This window comes from Lactuca saligna, chromosome 4 (genome assembly GCF_052625555.1).
Source record: "Lactuca saligna cultivar CGN05327 chromosome 4, ASM5262555v1, whole genome shotgun sequence".
Classification (NCBI taxonomy): Eukaryota; Viridiplantae; Streptophyta; class Magnoliopsida; order Asterales; family Asteraceae; genus Lactuca; species Lactuca saligna.
The window spans coordinates 104,202,159-104,218,249 of record NC_136420.1 but is presented as its reverse complement, the minus strand read 5'-3'; the positions used below and the strand labels follow the sequence as shown (position 1 = coordinate 104,218,249).

General features: G+C 30.3%; 1 protein-coding gene across 1 annotated transcript; it reads right to left on the bottom strand.

The window, feature by feature from the left end:
• Positions 1 to 1,973: 1,973 nt before the first annotated feature.
• LOC145040001 (uncharacterized) lies at positions 1,974 to 15,667 on the bottom strand. The gene is made up of 14 exons (XM_078987993.1): positions 14,451 to 15,667; positions 14,304 to 14,388; positions 13,956 to 14,246; positions 13,648 to 13,779; positions 12,879 to 13,566; positions 12,634 to 12,783; positions 12,386 to 12,528; positions 11,984 to 12,247; positions 11,794 to 11,802; positions 11,573 to 11,708; positions 11,264 to 11,500; positions 11,065 to 11,133; positions 2,179 to 2,248; positions 1,974 to 2,046 (listed from the first exon to the last, which is right to left on the bottom strand). Exons 1-14 carry the CDS (start codon positions 15,665 to 15,667, stop codon positions 1,974 to 1,976), a joined length of 3,564 nt encoding a protein of 1,187 aa, XP_078844119.1.
• Between the last annotated feature and the right edge of the window lie 424 nt (positions 15,668 to 16,091).

The following is a 16,091-nucleotide window of genomic DNA, read 5'->3' as shown; positions in this document are numbered from 1 at the left end:
TATATCCATCTAAACATATTGTGTGATTCTAGGATAAATATAAAAATGTATGTATAGATAAACGCTTGGAGAAGAACGAAAATGAAATAAGAACGCACAGTGAGATGGGATTTTAGAGTTTTATCAGATTATCATAATGTTGTAGCTTATCAAGTTGGAAGAATTTTTTTTGTCTCTATTTTAACATAACCCATTTTATTGCAGTATAGTATTTAGTCATTAGGTTTACAAGACTACACACATGTTGATATCAAAGGTAATACAAGTACCAGTCCTTATGCCCATTTCCAGATTGCTTTTCCCTTTAATAGAATCTATCCATTGGTGTGAAATTTGTCTTGGTGATTAGGTTTCCTCTTCCATTTGTATTAATATAATGTTAATTGGTTCTACAAAATTAGAGTAAGCATCTATTTTTTTTCAAAAATACATATATGGATAAAGCGATATATATCATGATTAAGTCATATATGGGTGGTACTTTTGTTTCAAGAAGTATGGTGTGATTGAAAGTATAAACGGTCAAACTGATATTCTTCATAAGCATTTTGTATGTAGAAAAAAAAGTAATAACCTACTTTTTCAACCTATTTAAGTTCCAAGAATGGCTATAATTTTTGAGGTAATTTGTGCTTAACTACTCTACATGGAAATAACTTCCTTTTGTGTACTTTTTTAGTAGCTTCGTTTTTTATGTTACTGTGATTTCGCATGTGTGTTTTGTTTTATTTTTTATTTATTTTTTAATTTCCCAGTCTCCAATATCATTTTCTACATACTCTAACGATTCTATCCATACCATATCCTACAGCTACAGCTTAAGGCCAAAGAACTACGATCTCGACCTACCAGGTATTCTTCCGTTAATCGAAATGACATAAACCGCAAGAACTTGTTGATCTACATAAGTCTATATGTTTGTTGGATTAGGCACTCTTCATGAAAAGTGTCCATCATTTACTCGATCTGTTACATTGTTAGATGATTTCCTGTAATTACAACATAACATTGTATATGTTAATCTGTTGCAAGTCATTGTAATCCACTAATCTTGATTTTGCTTTGAATTGTTCTATACTTATTATTTCCATATTCCACTGATCATGTGAATTGTTAAATGTTGCAGCTATCTGGAGTCCAATGTGCTGGTAATGCTCACTTTTGGGTTAATGATGATGGATCATAAGAAGAAGAGGGATAGAAAAACACCATATGATATATATGGGAAAGGTGACACCTTTTTATAAATATGTTTCATGTTTATGTTTTCTATTGTTTTTGAATATATTTTTTAACATAAAGTTTTATTTCAGGCTATAACAAAGCTGGTTTGTGTTGTTTTGTCACTACCAGTTCCATCCAAGACAATTTATCCCAATAGGGAGCAATTGAGCAACACACTTACTCAATCAATCCCATACTATTTTGACCAAAATCCCCCTCGAAAGCTTCTTTTAATTGGACGTTGTGGGTCTATTACAAGTACAATTCTCAAACAGGCTAGAATTTTATATAAAGAGACCCCTTTTACCGATGAAGAACGTGAAAGTATCAAGTTTATACTCCAAAGCAATGTCTATGGCTACCTTCGAATACTCCTAGAAGGGCGAGAGCATTTTTAAGATGAAGAATTGAACGATATACTTAATTTTTGCTCTCATACTTCAAAGATTATTTAATTACTCAACAAATCTTGAGTTTTTTGTAAATTGGATACCAGAAAATGAGAAAACTTTTTATTCCATATGCCCGAGGCTGAAAACGTTTTCTAATTGGCTATTGAAAACCATCGTGGTTGGTAATTTGGAAGACATATTTCCAGCTGCAACAAGGGAATATGCTCCTGTAGTTGAGGAACTCTGGAATCATCTAGCCATGAAAGCACTTACAAGAGGAGAATGGAATTGGAGATGCTCCTCGGTGTTTTAATTCTTGGAGCAGGTATGTATAACAAAAATAGCAAAATTACAAATTTAGTCCTTGTGGTATACCTGAAGTTGTGGGGTATGTCCACCTGTTTCATTTTGTTGCATACCAGGGACTAAACTGATAATTTACTCAAAAAAGTTAACAATGTAAGAAAACATATTTAATAATATGTTATTGTGTGTGAATTTTTCAGGTTGTTGATATATTAACAACTGATTATATATATCTTCAGATATGGACATATTGTACACTGAACATGTCACTTCTTCAAACGGTCTTTCTCTTTCAAGCATTGACTTTTCATTCCCTCCATTATTTCCTGATGAAACCAATGACACAACTCATCAACATAATTTCTACTCAGGATCGTTTTCTTTTTAAAAAAGTTACAACCTTTATTCTTATAACTTCGTATATTTTAAACTAGACCAAGTTTCAAATCATAAGAGTGCAAGCAAGAGGCTATGGTGAAAAGTGCAAATTGGTAGAAATGTTTGAAGATGTTGGAGTAGTCATAATTAAAAAAATGATACATTTATTAGGTGGAAGGTGGAACATGGATTCCAAAAATTTTATCTCTTAATAGTTTATTAATAATATAATGGGTCTTATTAGTTGCAAATTAATAAAAGTTTTTTTTTCCATGATCCATTACGTTTTATTCTTGAATTATAGTTATTATTTTCATTTGATTAAAATAATAATAATAATAATAATAATAATAATAATAATAATAATAATAATAATAATAATAATAATAATAAATCTGTTCAATTTCGTTAAACTACTTAATACATTTTCCTATTCTGAGCAGGGGTAAAGTCGGTAAAAGTAGAGAACGACAAGAATTTGTGATTGTTGCATCAGTGGAAGGTTGTTTGGATTAAACAATAACTATGTGGCATTGTAATAAACTGGGTTAGGTGTAATATGCAAAAAATAAATAGATAAATAAATAAAAATAAAAATAATAATAATAAAGCATTTGGATTTTGTTAATTTAATGATTTAGTTTATCGTTTTTAACAGCTTCTACATGTTTATATGTTCTTTCCTTCTTTGTTTCACACCTATTGGGACCCAATTATATTATAATTTTTTTATTAATATATGAAATTTGGGAAAAGGAAGGAAAATATATCAGCTTTACTCGATTGTTTAAAACAGTATGTATCAAAAATCAAATTTTTATTTATTTTTTTCAACATACTTCCACTAATTTTTTTGTAGCTCATCGTGAAGATTGTTGGACCATATAAGAGAATTTTGGTCAAAATAATTATATTTTGACCAAATAACTTTTTTTAGTTTGTCAATAAAAAACAACAAAGATTTATTATTGTTTCTATATAGATCACTTTACCTAAAACGATAATAAAATTTGAAAAAAAAACATACTAATTTTTAATATATATATATATATATTGAAGGAAACATATTAAAATTTGAAGTATATAAGAAAACAAATTAATGACACATTAATTAGTTTCTATAACCTAAAAATTAGATAGTCCTCCCTAATAAATAAAGAACTTTTTGCTACTTGTTAATTTTTTATGCATTTGATACATGTAATTTTGTGGTTAATTATTACAAAATTAATTTTCACTTTTCATTTTGTGGTAATTTTTTATTTTCTTAATTAACTATCTAAATTTTAGGTTATAGAAAGTAATTAATATGTTATTAATTTGTTTCTTTATATTTTCAAATTTTAATATGTTTCCTTTAATATATATAATTCAAAATTGATATGTTTCTTTTAAAGTTCATTATCATTTTATACAAAATAGTCTATATAAAAAAATAACCAAACTTTGTTGTTTTATTTGACAAACTAAAAAAAATATTATATGGTCGAAATATAATTATTTTTCTGATTTTTGTATTGTTAATATAAATTAAATTATTTATTTATTCATCATTTTGTTTTTATATATTTTTTGAAATTTTATTTTAAAAAAATATTTATTATTTACTCTTTAATATTTAATGTTTTCTTTTAAAAAAATTATTTAAAGTTTTTATCTTCATATGTAATTTTGTTAACCATCCCGTATAATATACGGATTTCACATCTAGTTAATTAATAAAAATAAAAAATTACCATAAAATGATAAGTGTAAATTAATTTCTAAGAATTAATCACAAAATTACATGTGTCAAAATGAATAAAAATGTGATATGTGGCAAAAAGATTTTCATTTATTAATATGGATATTAACATAATTTCAAATTGGATAAAATGTGATTCATAGACCTATATATTTCTTTTTAGATTTTAAATAGAAAAATGACAAAACACACATCTAATGAAACAATACACATCTAATGGTGTAGCCGAGGTTTTCTTGACAACATTGAACACCCTGAAGCCCTTTGGGGAGGTGCGCCTTATAGTCTTATCGGAAGTTTACACACATATATAACAGAAGTTTACACACATATATAACATTGATAAAACTTTATTGACTCGTTATTATTACATTAACACACTTATGACCACTGTCCTATCAAAATCCATGCAGAATCATCATATGATGCAAAGTATCTGGACAAGTAATAGCCATCGGTTTTTAGTAACCAATACGCATGTGATCTTTGGAAAGGTTGGGGCTTAATAAAGTCAGAAACGTCTATGTCGAAAACATCAAAATGTGCCTCCTTTGTACCGAAGAAAAAATCTCCAGTAAAAAGAGTATTATGTATTAAATTTTCACAAAAATCAAACTCGTACCCAAGCTGATAAGTGATATTATGATACCCAAGATCATCATCTTTAGATCTTACATGGAGTGTAATTTGTGAATCTGGGATTCCGTCATAAATATGAATTGTCCAAGAAAATGGAGTGAAGCATTTGCTCTCCGAAGAGATAACACAAAAGCAAGTGAAAAGGAAAGAAGCAAAAAACATATATAAAACATTTCTTACAAAAATATTCATTGTCATTCTCAAATAATGAGCATATATAATTGTCTATCTAAATCATATTTATATATACAACATGTTCAAGAAAATTTCATTTTGACATTTATGAAATAATAAAAGATTACAGTAACATACACATGTATTCACTCAATATGGAATAAATTGTATTATAAGATTATGAGTATTAGATTATAATTAAGTATTAAATGAAAATTACTCAATATGGAATAAATTGTATTATAAGATTATGATTAAGTATTAAATGAATTATTTTCAGTTCTCAATAAAATAAATTATAGTTTCTACATATTTGCTAATATATAAAAAACATTTGTTACAAAAATATTCATTTTCATTCTCAGATAACGAACATATATGATTGTTTATCTAAATTATATTTACACTACTACAAAAAAGAGTATTACCGACGGCCAAATCCGTTGGTAATCCGTCGCTAATACTCTTTACAAACGGAATTGTAACAGATCAAAATATGTCGGTATATTCTTGTCGCTAATTATTTGTAACGGAATTCCAATGGCTACGAAAAAATTTTAGTGGTGGATTTTTCCGTCGGTGAGTAGTATTGGATCACCTACATAATATTTTTTGCTACGGATTACCGACGGAATGTGTTCACAACGGATTTGCAACGGAATCTGTTTGCAACGGATTAGCGACGAAATCTGGAATAACGTAGTAACCGATTCCCGACAGAATCTCATAATAACTAACGGATTACCGACAGATTTTGTTGTGACTGATTAGCGACGAATTTTGGCATTATATATATATATATATATATATATATATATATATATATATATATATATATATATATATATATATATATATATATATTCATGAAAAAATAAAAAATAATTATATATTCAACACAGAAAAATCTTATAACATTCATCAAATTTATATTTTGAAACCAACAAAAAATAAAAGTAAAAAAGTTTCGATATTAGACACACATTAAATCCATACTTGACACTTTACAGATACATAAGTGGATTCAAACCCTACGCAATTGAAAAAATAAATATAAGTTTTCAAATTAACCTTGACAAGAACTGTTTTGTTTGTCAATCTATTATTGTTGCTCCCAAGATCGATTTCCAGACCTCCACTCAGCAGCAAACTAATTGTTTCCAAGTCAATCGGTAGATTGATTATTTGTAGACACCAATTACAAACTTAAATCTTTTAAAGCATGTTTATAAAGGTAAATGATATGCTAAATAACTAATAAGTACTTAATGTATGACTTTTTGCTGAGTAAAGTTGTATGTGGTTCCTCTTAGCTGCAAAATTGATATAATCGAGTCAAAGCCTATAGTTTCCCTCAGCAACACCTATACAACATCTATAAACCAGTAAAAAGCAACAAAAAACAGAAACAATACTTTCCTGATTAAGCCTTAACATTTTATAACTACAACATTTGGTGTGAAAACAAAGACCATAGTCAATTCCAATATATATATATATATATATATATATATATATATATATATATATATATATATATATATATATATATATATATATATACTAGCAATGTTAATGGCCATGCTAAGCACGGCCCACGAATAGCATAATATTTTAGTTAAGTGTATAACAAAAGAAGAGTCCACTCAATGTAAATTGTTATTATAAATAAAAAAGTTAAAATACATTGCTATAACGACTAAAGACCAAGGTACATTGCCTGCAAATATTTTTGTTTGAAGTACGATGAGATAACACTAAAATTTTAAATAAACCATCATCTTGTATGTTGTTGCTTCCAAGCTCATAACTACATAAATACTATATTTAGAGATGTTCACATATTTGAAATAAGCATGATGGTATAAAAAAGATATAAAACAATTACATTGTTGCAATCAACAGTAAAGAAAACTTAGAAATTACCCAAAATTTTTATCCTATTTTAGAAAGAAAAGATCACAATTAGGTTACCAAGATAATACATGTACTGCTCTTTCTACATACTCTCCTATCATTTTTGCAATTGAAATAGTCTTTGGAAGGAGTGGTAACATGAAAATGTAATAGTAAATTAAATAAAGTGTCAAAAAAAACTCAATTTACCGTGTTTTACCAAACAAAAGTGACTTATTAAACCAGACCTAAAGTAAAGCAGATATTTTCCTGGCCTCCAAGTTAGTAGACATATGTATGGTACAGCTCCATGGGTGTTGTAAGTAGTAGGAGCTCCATGGGTGTTGTAAGTAGTAGGCGACTAAAATTTAACAAGTTAACTAATAGGGGTAATTAAGCAACATCCAACAAGTAAAAAAGCTATGGATTCCATTTAAGCCTTCTATCACCCTAGTATTGAACAAGATTAACCAAAATTCTCCAGACCACGAGCCGAAAGAAGTATAGATAAATCTTAAATATTAGTTGATTCAAAATATTGTAAGCTTAATGAAAATTGAAAGCAAATTTCCAACAAGAAAATGAAAAAAAAAAAGTATAATCTTCATGAAATACCAAAAGATGGAGACTTTAAAAATCATAAATTACCCCTCCAAAATTATTGCAAATTATCAACTCAATTAATGTATGAACTATTGAGTTTGGAGTTGCTTCCTTATCTATGTGTATTGACATCTCCTCTTTCATAATCCTTTAAATCATTTAAGTTGAACATTACTACATGTCCTTTACTTCCTTTCTTCTTTGTCTAACCCCCCATCCCTGTATATGTCTCTCTGTTCCCCTATTTCCTATAATTCTTTTATATAGAAATTGAAGCAAAAAAACCCTTTTTTATATGTTAATTGAGGTAGAAAAACATCACTTTCTATCAGCTCCAGAACAGACAAAAAAAATTAAAAAATCAAGATGAAAAGGATAAGGAAAGAAACCTGAAACCTTATCTTGAAAGACCAGCCATGAAAATTAAATGGAACCTGAAAGGAACATCAAAAATCTAATATAACTATAGAACATAATTAGCAACAAGACCCACAAAAAGTCAAACTGAAAGAGGGAGAAGAACCTATTGAACCTGAACAGTCAAGAATAACAGAAAAGAAGATTAAATGGTCAGTGTTAGAATGAGAAGGAAAAATAGATGAACATAGAGAGTTTGACATGGTAGTGACAATCAAACCTAATACAAATATTCAAATACTATTATTAACATAAAGAACTTCATAGAACAATAATACCTAATTTTCAGGTGATTTGCAATAAATTAGGGCTCGTTCAATTTTCAAGAAAACAAGATTGATGAAGGAAGTCAGGGAACAGAGCTTCAAACATTGTGTGAGATCGACCGTGGAATTTATCGACCTACTATTCAGTTCCAAAAAATTAGACTCAGATAATCAAACTTGAAAATTGAACTTTAAACTACCGATAAGAATAGAAACAAGAGAGAAGCTACAACAAAAATTACCCAAATCGTCAAGACATTTCCATGGAGTTTTTGTTCTTTTCTTCCCATTTTTATAGAGAAAGAGGAAGACGATGGAGAGAAAGAAGAACTGATTAAGGGAAAGATTTTGAGGTGGGTCAAGTGCCAGTAGAAGAAAACAACTAAGCTATTAGCGACCGATAAAGTGGAGGCGGTGAAAGCCGATGATTCGGTTTGGACAACATAATTCTATATATTAAGTGGAATGGTGAATATGCTTGGAGTCTGGAGAAGGATGAGCCAGAACGATACCATATGTTAAGGGCTTGGAGAAAAGAAACCACTGGTGTAAAAGGTGAGGGCATGTAGAACCTCCACTGATGATAAAACCTCAAAGTTCTACCAACAATGCAACCCTGCAGATTCCAAATATTAAAAGAATAAGTTATGAGAATGCAAAATCAAATAGATAAAGAATGCTAGAAAAAGAGATTACCTGACAACCATGGTTTGATCGACAGAGAAGAACTGACGAGGGGTATTAGGTGATTTTTGGTTTACGACCTGAGAGAGAAAATGGAAGAGAGAATGGAAAATCATTGAATCAAATGGGGAAGAGGGAGAAGACATTGAAGGAAAAGGAAAAAAGCGGTGGAACAATCCGACTACTATGCATTGGGAAAGAGGAAAAAAGAAACCAGGTGTCCTCCATCATGAAACGTGTCTTCTTCAAATTGAAACAAAGATGACTCACCTGGATGAAGCTTGCCCTCTTTTTTTTTCTGAAATCTCCAATCCTACGCGCACAAGAAGAAGGAGGAGAATTCCAGACGCGCCAAAAAACACTGATGCGTGTAGTGCACGAACTCGCCTCAAGCAAAAAGCTTTTTGTATATAATAATGATATATATATATATATATATATATATATATATATATATATATATATATGAATTTATTGTTTGTTGTAACTATATATAAATGGATATCTTATTTTTATTATTTTATGAAACTATGTTGGTCTTTAATGGAAAAAAAAAAAAAGACTTGAATTGAATTCCTTCTACCCTGCCTTACAAATAGTGAAATCCATCCTGAAATTTAAAGGATTCTGAGTGAACTGAATTCCAACAATTTGGCAACCAAAACAAGCCTGTAATTGAATTCCGTCCATTTGAAAAAAAAAAAAGGTTAAACATCTTTAACTACTATGAACACAAGTCCCAATTCCCATGAGCAAAATGAAGCACAAACTCTAGACAAGTTGATAAAGAAGATAAAGTTATATTATGAATATAATATTGATACTTGAATAATATTTGACTAACTGCTTGGTTGCCCATCCAAATAGAAGAAAAGCAAGTAATACAGAATTTATCAAACTTTCTTGTGCAGCACCAAACAAAACCTACCTTTTCATAAAATAAAATTAACCACAAAATATATGGCACCAAATAGATTCAGCTTTACATTGGTCATCTTTTTTGACTCCTTTGCAAGAAGAAACATAAGAATAACCAACTGGTGTTGTCTTTCACATCTTTATCATTATATTTTTCAACCAAGAAAGTGTTGTATTAAAAAAAGGCTCCCATAAGCTCACAATAACAACTCAAAAGACAGAAAATAGATAAAAGGGTATTTTTGTAAATACATGTACATTTGCAACTAGTGGCTGGCAATATCCAAAGCAAGCAAAGACAAGAAAACAAAGCAGTCCTTAGATTTATCATTTATGCACGAATGTTCAAATATAGAAGTAATTAAAGGTAAAAACTAAAACCTGTAGACTTGAGAGAGAATAACCAGAAGACATGCAGTAGTTATCCTGAGAGATGCCAAATTGTTGTTATTAATGTGGATTAGAGTTAATGAGCATCAAGAGAGATTAGGAGGATAGATAAAAATAAAATAAAAGATATGAAGACTTCAACAAGAACTTGTTATATCACATATATGTTCCATATCCAGAACTGCTCCAAATGTTGAAACTACAAGAGTAACATAGTAAATGACAAATTAAATCGAGAGTATGAAAATCCTTAAAACGGCTAGAAGTAATAAAAATATAGCATTGTCTAGAATCAATTCATAAAACTTAGATGTTATGACAAGCAGTACAAATAAAAAGTACAAAAGTAATAATAGATTAAATTCGTGGGCAACAATTCTACTTCTTTGCATTTAAGAGAACATTTTTCTGAAGTGATTAAAGCTTTATACTTTTTTTGACCATTTAAGAAAAAAAAATCCCAGCTATCAGGTTTTGGAAAAAGTTGAAATACATAAAAGCACAATCACCATCTTATCGATATAGCCATTGAAGTATTACTTCTTTTATGATTATTAATATAATACTTCAGTGACTAAATTGATAAAATGATGAAAGAACATGTGCTTTTTGCATTTTGGCTGAAATTATTTTATCATCTGTAGTAAAACTTGCTCTTACAAAAGGTAAAAATGACAATAATTACGGATAACTCTTTACCTTGATTAAATTTACGGGCAAACCAATCATCTTCTTAAAAAACTGAACAACTCAAAGATTTTCCAACTTCATCATTTCATTCACTATGAAACAGATGGTTTATACATCAACAGATTACAAAAGAAACCTCACTACAAATTCACTCACTCTCATATGAAAACTAGAATACAATAGAAATTGTAAGATACATAATTTTTCTTTACAATATGAACAAACCCTAATCTGTGTATGAGAACGAGAGAGAGAGAGAGAGAGAGAGAGAGAGAGGATAAGAACCATCTAAAATATCTGATACAGAATTAACTCATCCTCTCCTGTTGATTGCTTTATATACCCGGGTTATAACCCGAAATAGATCCGCGCATAAATCCTGTAACACCTGCACAATTTACACAACATACCCCTACACATACAAGAAACACACTTCTAATACAAAATATAAATTAATGTTTAAGTTTTATAATAAAAGTTTACTTTTCTCAACATGCCCCCTCAAACTAAACATTAATTTTAGAAAACACATTTTTACTTACCTTTAAAAACATTAACCATATTAAGCCTTTTTACAATATATTCATGTTGACTACTACCAAGAGATTTGGTTAAAATATCTGCATTTTGATCTGAAGATACAATTGTATTAACTTTTAGCAAACCATTCTCAATCTTTTCTCTTAGAAAATGCAGATCAACTTCAAAGTGTTTTGTTCTTTCATGAAAAACAGGATTTAAAGTCAACTTAATTGCAGATTCATTATCACAAAAAATATCTACAGGTAATTTTGGTTTTATATTTAAATCATAAAGTAATTTTAAAATCCATATAACTTCACAAGTTATACTCCCCAAAGCCCTGTATTCAGACTCTGTGGAGGAGCGAGAAACAGTACTCTGTTTCTTGCTCTTCCAAGAGACTAAAGAACCTCCTAAATATACAAGATAACCAGTTACAGATCTTTGACTAAATAAACACTTAGCCTAGTTTGCATCAACAAAACCAACTAAATCAAAAGAATTTGACCTGACCAAATGAATTCCCATACATGGACTATTTTTCAAATACCTCAACAATCTGAAAGCAACATTAACATGTGACTTATAGGGCCTGTGCATATACTGACTTAACAACTGAACAGCATAAGAAATATATGGTCGAGTAATAGTTAGATAAATCAATTTTCCAATAAGTTTTTGATGCTCAGTTATATTAACAAATAGTCTGATTTATCCAAGTCAGATTCTCTTTTAATAACAAGATTAGTCTCTAAAGGAATTTTAACAGGCTTACAAGCAAGCATTCCAAATTCATGAAGTAACTTTATACAATACTTCCTTTGATTAAGACATAAACCATTATCAGTTCTTATAACTTCTATACCAAGAAAATACTTAAGATCACCAAGATCTTTTATTAAAAATTGTGACTTGAGAAAACTTTTAACATTACTCAATTCAGTCACACAATTTCCAATTAAAATGATATCATCCACATACACAAGAAGAATAACAAAAGTATCCTGAAAGTTTCTAACAAACAAAGAATAATCATTTATACTTTGTTTGAATCCAAAACTAGAAAGAGATGAACACAATTTTTCATTCCATTTCCTAGGAGTCTGTTTAAGTCCATAAAGAGATTTCAACAACCTACAAACTCGAACATCACCTTTTGAGTGATACCCTTCAGGTTGGCTCATAAAAACACTTTCAGATAAGTTTCCATATAAAATAGCATTATTAATATCAAGTTCGAAAAGAGGCCAGGAATGATGAACAACCAAAGAAAGAACAACTCGAACTGTTACAATTTTAGGTACACGAGAAAAAATTTACTCATAATCTATTCCCTCTCTGTGATTATAACCCTTGGCTACTAGCCTAGCTTTATATCTTTCTATATCACCATTAGATTTATATCTAATTTTATATATCCAACGACATCCAATGGTTTTTCTTCCTTTAGGAAGATTAGTAATTTCCCAAGTATTATTCCTATACAACGCTTCCATTTCCTCATTCATTGCTTTGATCCAATTTGGATCCAATGCAACTTCTGAGTAATTCTTAGGTTCAACAGTTTTATTAAGATTTGAAACAAAAAAAAATTATCTTTATCAAGAGTTGAATAGTTAACAGACCTTTCTATACCATATTTATGTTTTCCTTCAATAACATAGTCACTAAATCTAACTGGCATGTGAATGCTACGTCCAGATCTAGTTTCCCTAGTTGACAAACTATCTGAAGGATCTGAAGTATTTAAGACTGTTTCCTCAGTCAAAGTAGAGGAGCCTGGAACCAACTCATTAGTCAAAGGCACATAAACTTCATCAGTTTGGTTGCTGACATTAGAAAAACTAGTCTCATCCAGGACCTGATCAGTATTAGCACCATCCAACTGATGGTCACCTCCTATGTTCTCTAGTTCAGTGTTATCAAGAATTGAACTAGAATTCAAAGACTCATCATAGGAAAACAAATCATTGGGACTCATAGGAGCATTAGATCTATCAGTCAAAGATGAAGACTTAAGCTTGAATGGAAACACAGATTCATAAAACTTTACATCCCTGGAAACAAAAATAAGATTTGAGTCAAGACTAAGAACTTTGTAACCTTTCTTATCAGAAAAATATCCAAGAAAAAGACATTTATCAGCTCTTTCAAAAAACTTGTCTGGATTATTCAATTTAGTGGCAAAACATAAACAACCAAACACTCTAAGTTTATCAAAAACAGGAACACTATTATAAACAAGTTCATAAGGAGAAGAACCATTCAAAACTGAAGTAGGAGTTCTATTTATCAAAAAAACTGAAGTTAAAACTGCATCTCCCTAATATTTTAGAGGAACAACAGACTGAAACATTAAAGATCTAGCAACATTTAAAATGTGTCCGTGTTTTCTCTCCATAACCCCATTTTGTTGTGGAGTATGAACACAAGAAGTTTGATGTAAAATTCCTTTTGACTCAATTAAAAGTTTCATTCTATTATTTAAAAACTCAGTCCCATTATCTGATCTAACAATTTTAACTTTAACACAAAACTGATTAAACAAAATATTAAAGAAACCAACAACACAATCATAGACTTCATCTTTGGACTTCAACAGATAGACCCAAGTAGCCCTAGTATAATCATCCACAATGGTTAAAAAATACCTATATCCTTCAATAATTGTCACCCTATAGGGACCCCAAACATCTAGATGAATCAACTCACCAAGTTTAGAAGTAGAATGATGACTAATAGGAAAAGGTTCCCTAGTCTGTTTAGCTTTATGACAAACATCACAGGGAGGAAGATTTTCATTACTAATTTTAAGCTTGTTTTTAAAACACTTAAAGCTTGATCTGAAGGATGACCAAGTCTATGGTGCCAAGTCAATTTAGACACACAACAAACAGAAGAAGATTTAGAAAGATTAGAGGAAATACCTGAAGGTACACTATTTATGTAATAGAGACCTCCAGACTCTCTACCACTCCCCACCATCACCTTTGACTGTAAACCCTGAATTTTACAACTATGTTCATTGAAGACAACTTCACAATTACTGTCCTTGCAAACCTTATGAACAGATAAAAGATTTACATTGAAATCAGGAACATCAAACACATCAAATAGTGTCAAAGTGTCAGACAAATTTAAATTCCTAATTTTTCAATTTTAGCAGAAGTACCATTAGGATGATTTACAACCAAATCCAACTTAGACACATCGAGAGTGTCATGAAGATGTGACTCAGAAGCAATCATATGTTGATTAGCTCCTGAGTCAACAATCCACTTAGGTGAACTAACATAAGCATTAAAAGCTTGAAATACACAAGTACCTACCATATTTGCACTGAAAGAAGACTCTTCATTAATTTGTTTGTCACCAATTAATTGTAGAAACTTGACATATTGATCCTTAGTGAGTTGATGAAACTCAAAATCACCATTAGAATCAGAAGAATTAGAAGCACTTCCACTTCCAGAAGGAGTGACAGAAGAATTAGCAGAAAAGTTTTTCACAAAATTAGTTTCATTACCAGTTTCGTTCCTTGATCTAAAATCCTTGGGGTATCCAATTAACTTGTAACACTTTTCTATAGTGTGACCTTTAATTCCATAGTTTTTACATTGAACAGATTGACCCTTATTTTTATTAGTATTGCCCCTATTATTATTAAACCTAGTGGTAAATGCATTTGACTGAGTCTTAGACACAAACTGAGAAAAGGTAAAAGACTCGTTCCTTTGAAGGGACTCTTCTCTAGACACAATAGAGAAAGTTGTTTTTACAGTGGGCAAAGGATCCATTAACAAAATGTGACTTTTTACCTGACTATAAGAGTCATCAAGTCGAGAAAGAAACTGCGTAAGTTTCATGAGATTAGAGTGATCTTTAAGTTTCACAGAAGCATCACAAGTACACTCATTTAAACTAGTAAGACCATCAAATTCCTTCCATAAAGAATCAAGCTTATTGAAGTAATCTGACAAAGATATACCATTTTGTTTAAAAGAATTAATTTGCTGATGAATATTAAACACAACTGACCCATCAGATTTATTATATGTATCAAAAAGATTTTCCCAAATTTCTTCAGCAACTTCAGAATAAGCTTGACTCTGATAGATGGAATTATAAATAAAAGACAGAAGCCAAGAAGAAACAACAGCATTGGCCCTATCCCACTTAGCCTGTTTGGAATCATCAACCATACTTCTTTTAAAAGTACCATCTACAAACCCTAGCTTATTCCTAGCTTTAAGAGCTCTAGAGATGGAGCTCCTCCAAAGTCTAAAATATTCATTTCCAGTTAATTTCGTTGTAATGATTGATGTAACAACATTATCAGAAGGATGGATGTAAAGAGGATCATTAAAATTAATTTGATCATCCTTTCCACTTCCACTAGGTGGATCAGAAGAACCACCAGCCATATAGAAAACAACCAAGAAACAAAGAACTCACTTCTGTACTGATATTACGTCCAGATGGTCACCACGTATGTCGATGCCCAAGACACCAGTACAGAAGGAACACAAAACAAAAACAAATAGCAAAAACAGTAAGAACAATAATTGGTGTACACGAGACACCAGGATCTCCCAGAACAGATATATAGAACAAAGAGAAAGGTACAAGAATATTCTCACAGTGCTTTGAGACGTGTAAGAGAAATCGACTCTCCTTGTCCGTTCCCTTCTAGAGTTTATCGGTGATGAAATTCAGCCCCTAGAGAGTTATTTCAGACAAGAAGATTAACCGACTAGTTTGTTTTCTCAATCGATGAACAACTCACAGAAGAGATCACGATCACAAACACAAGAACCACAGCAGTAACTTGCAAGAACACAAACAAAT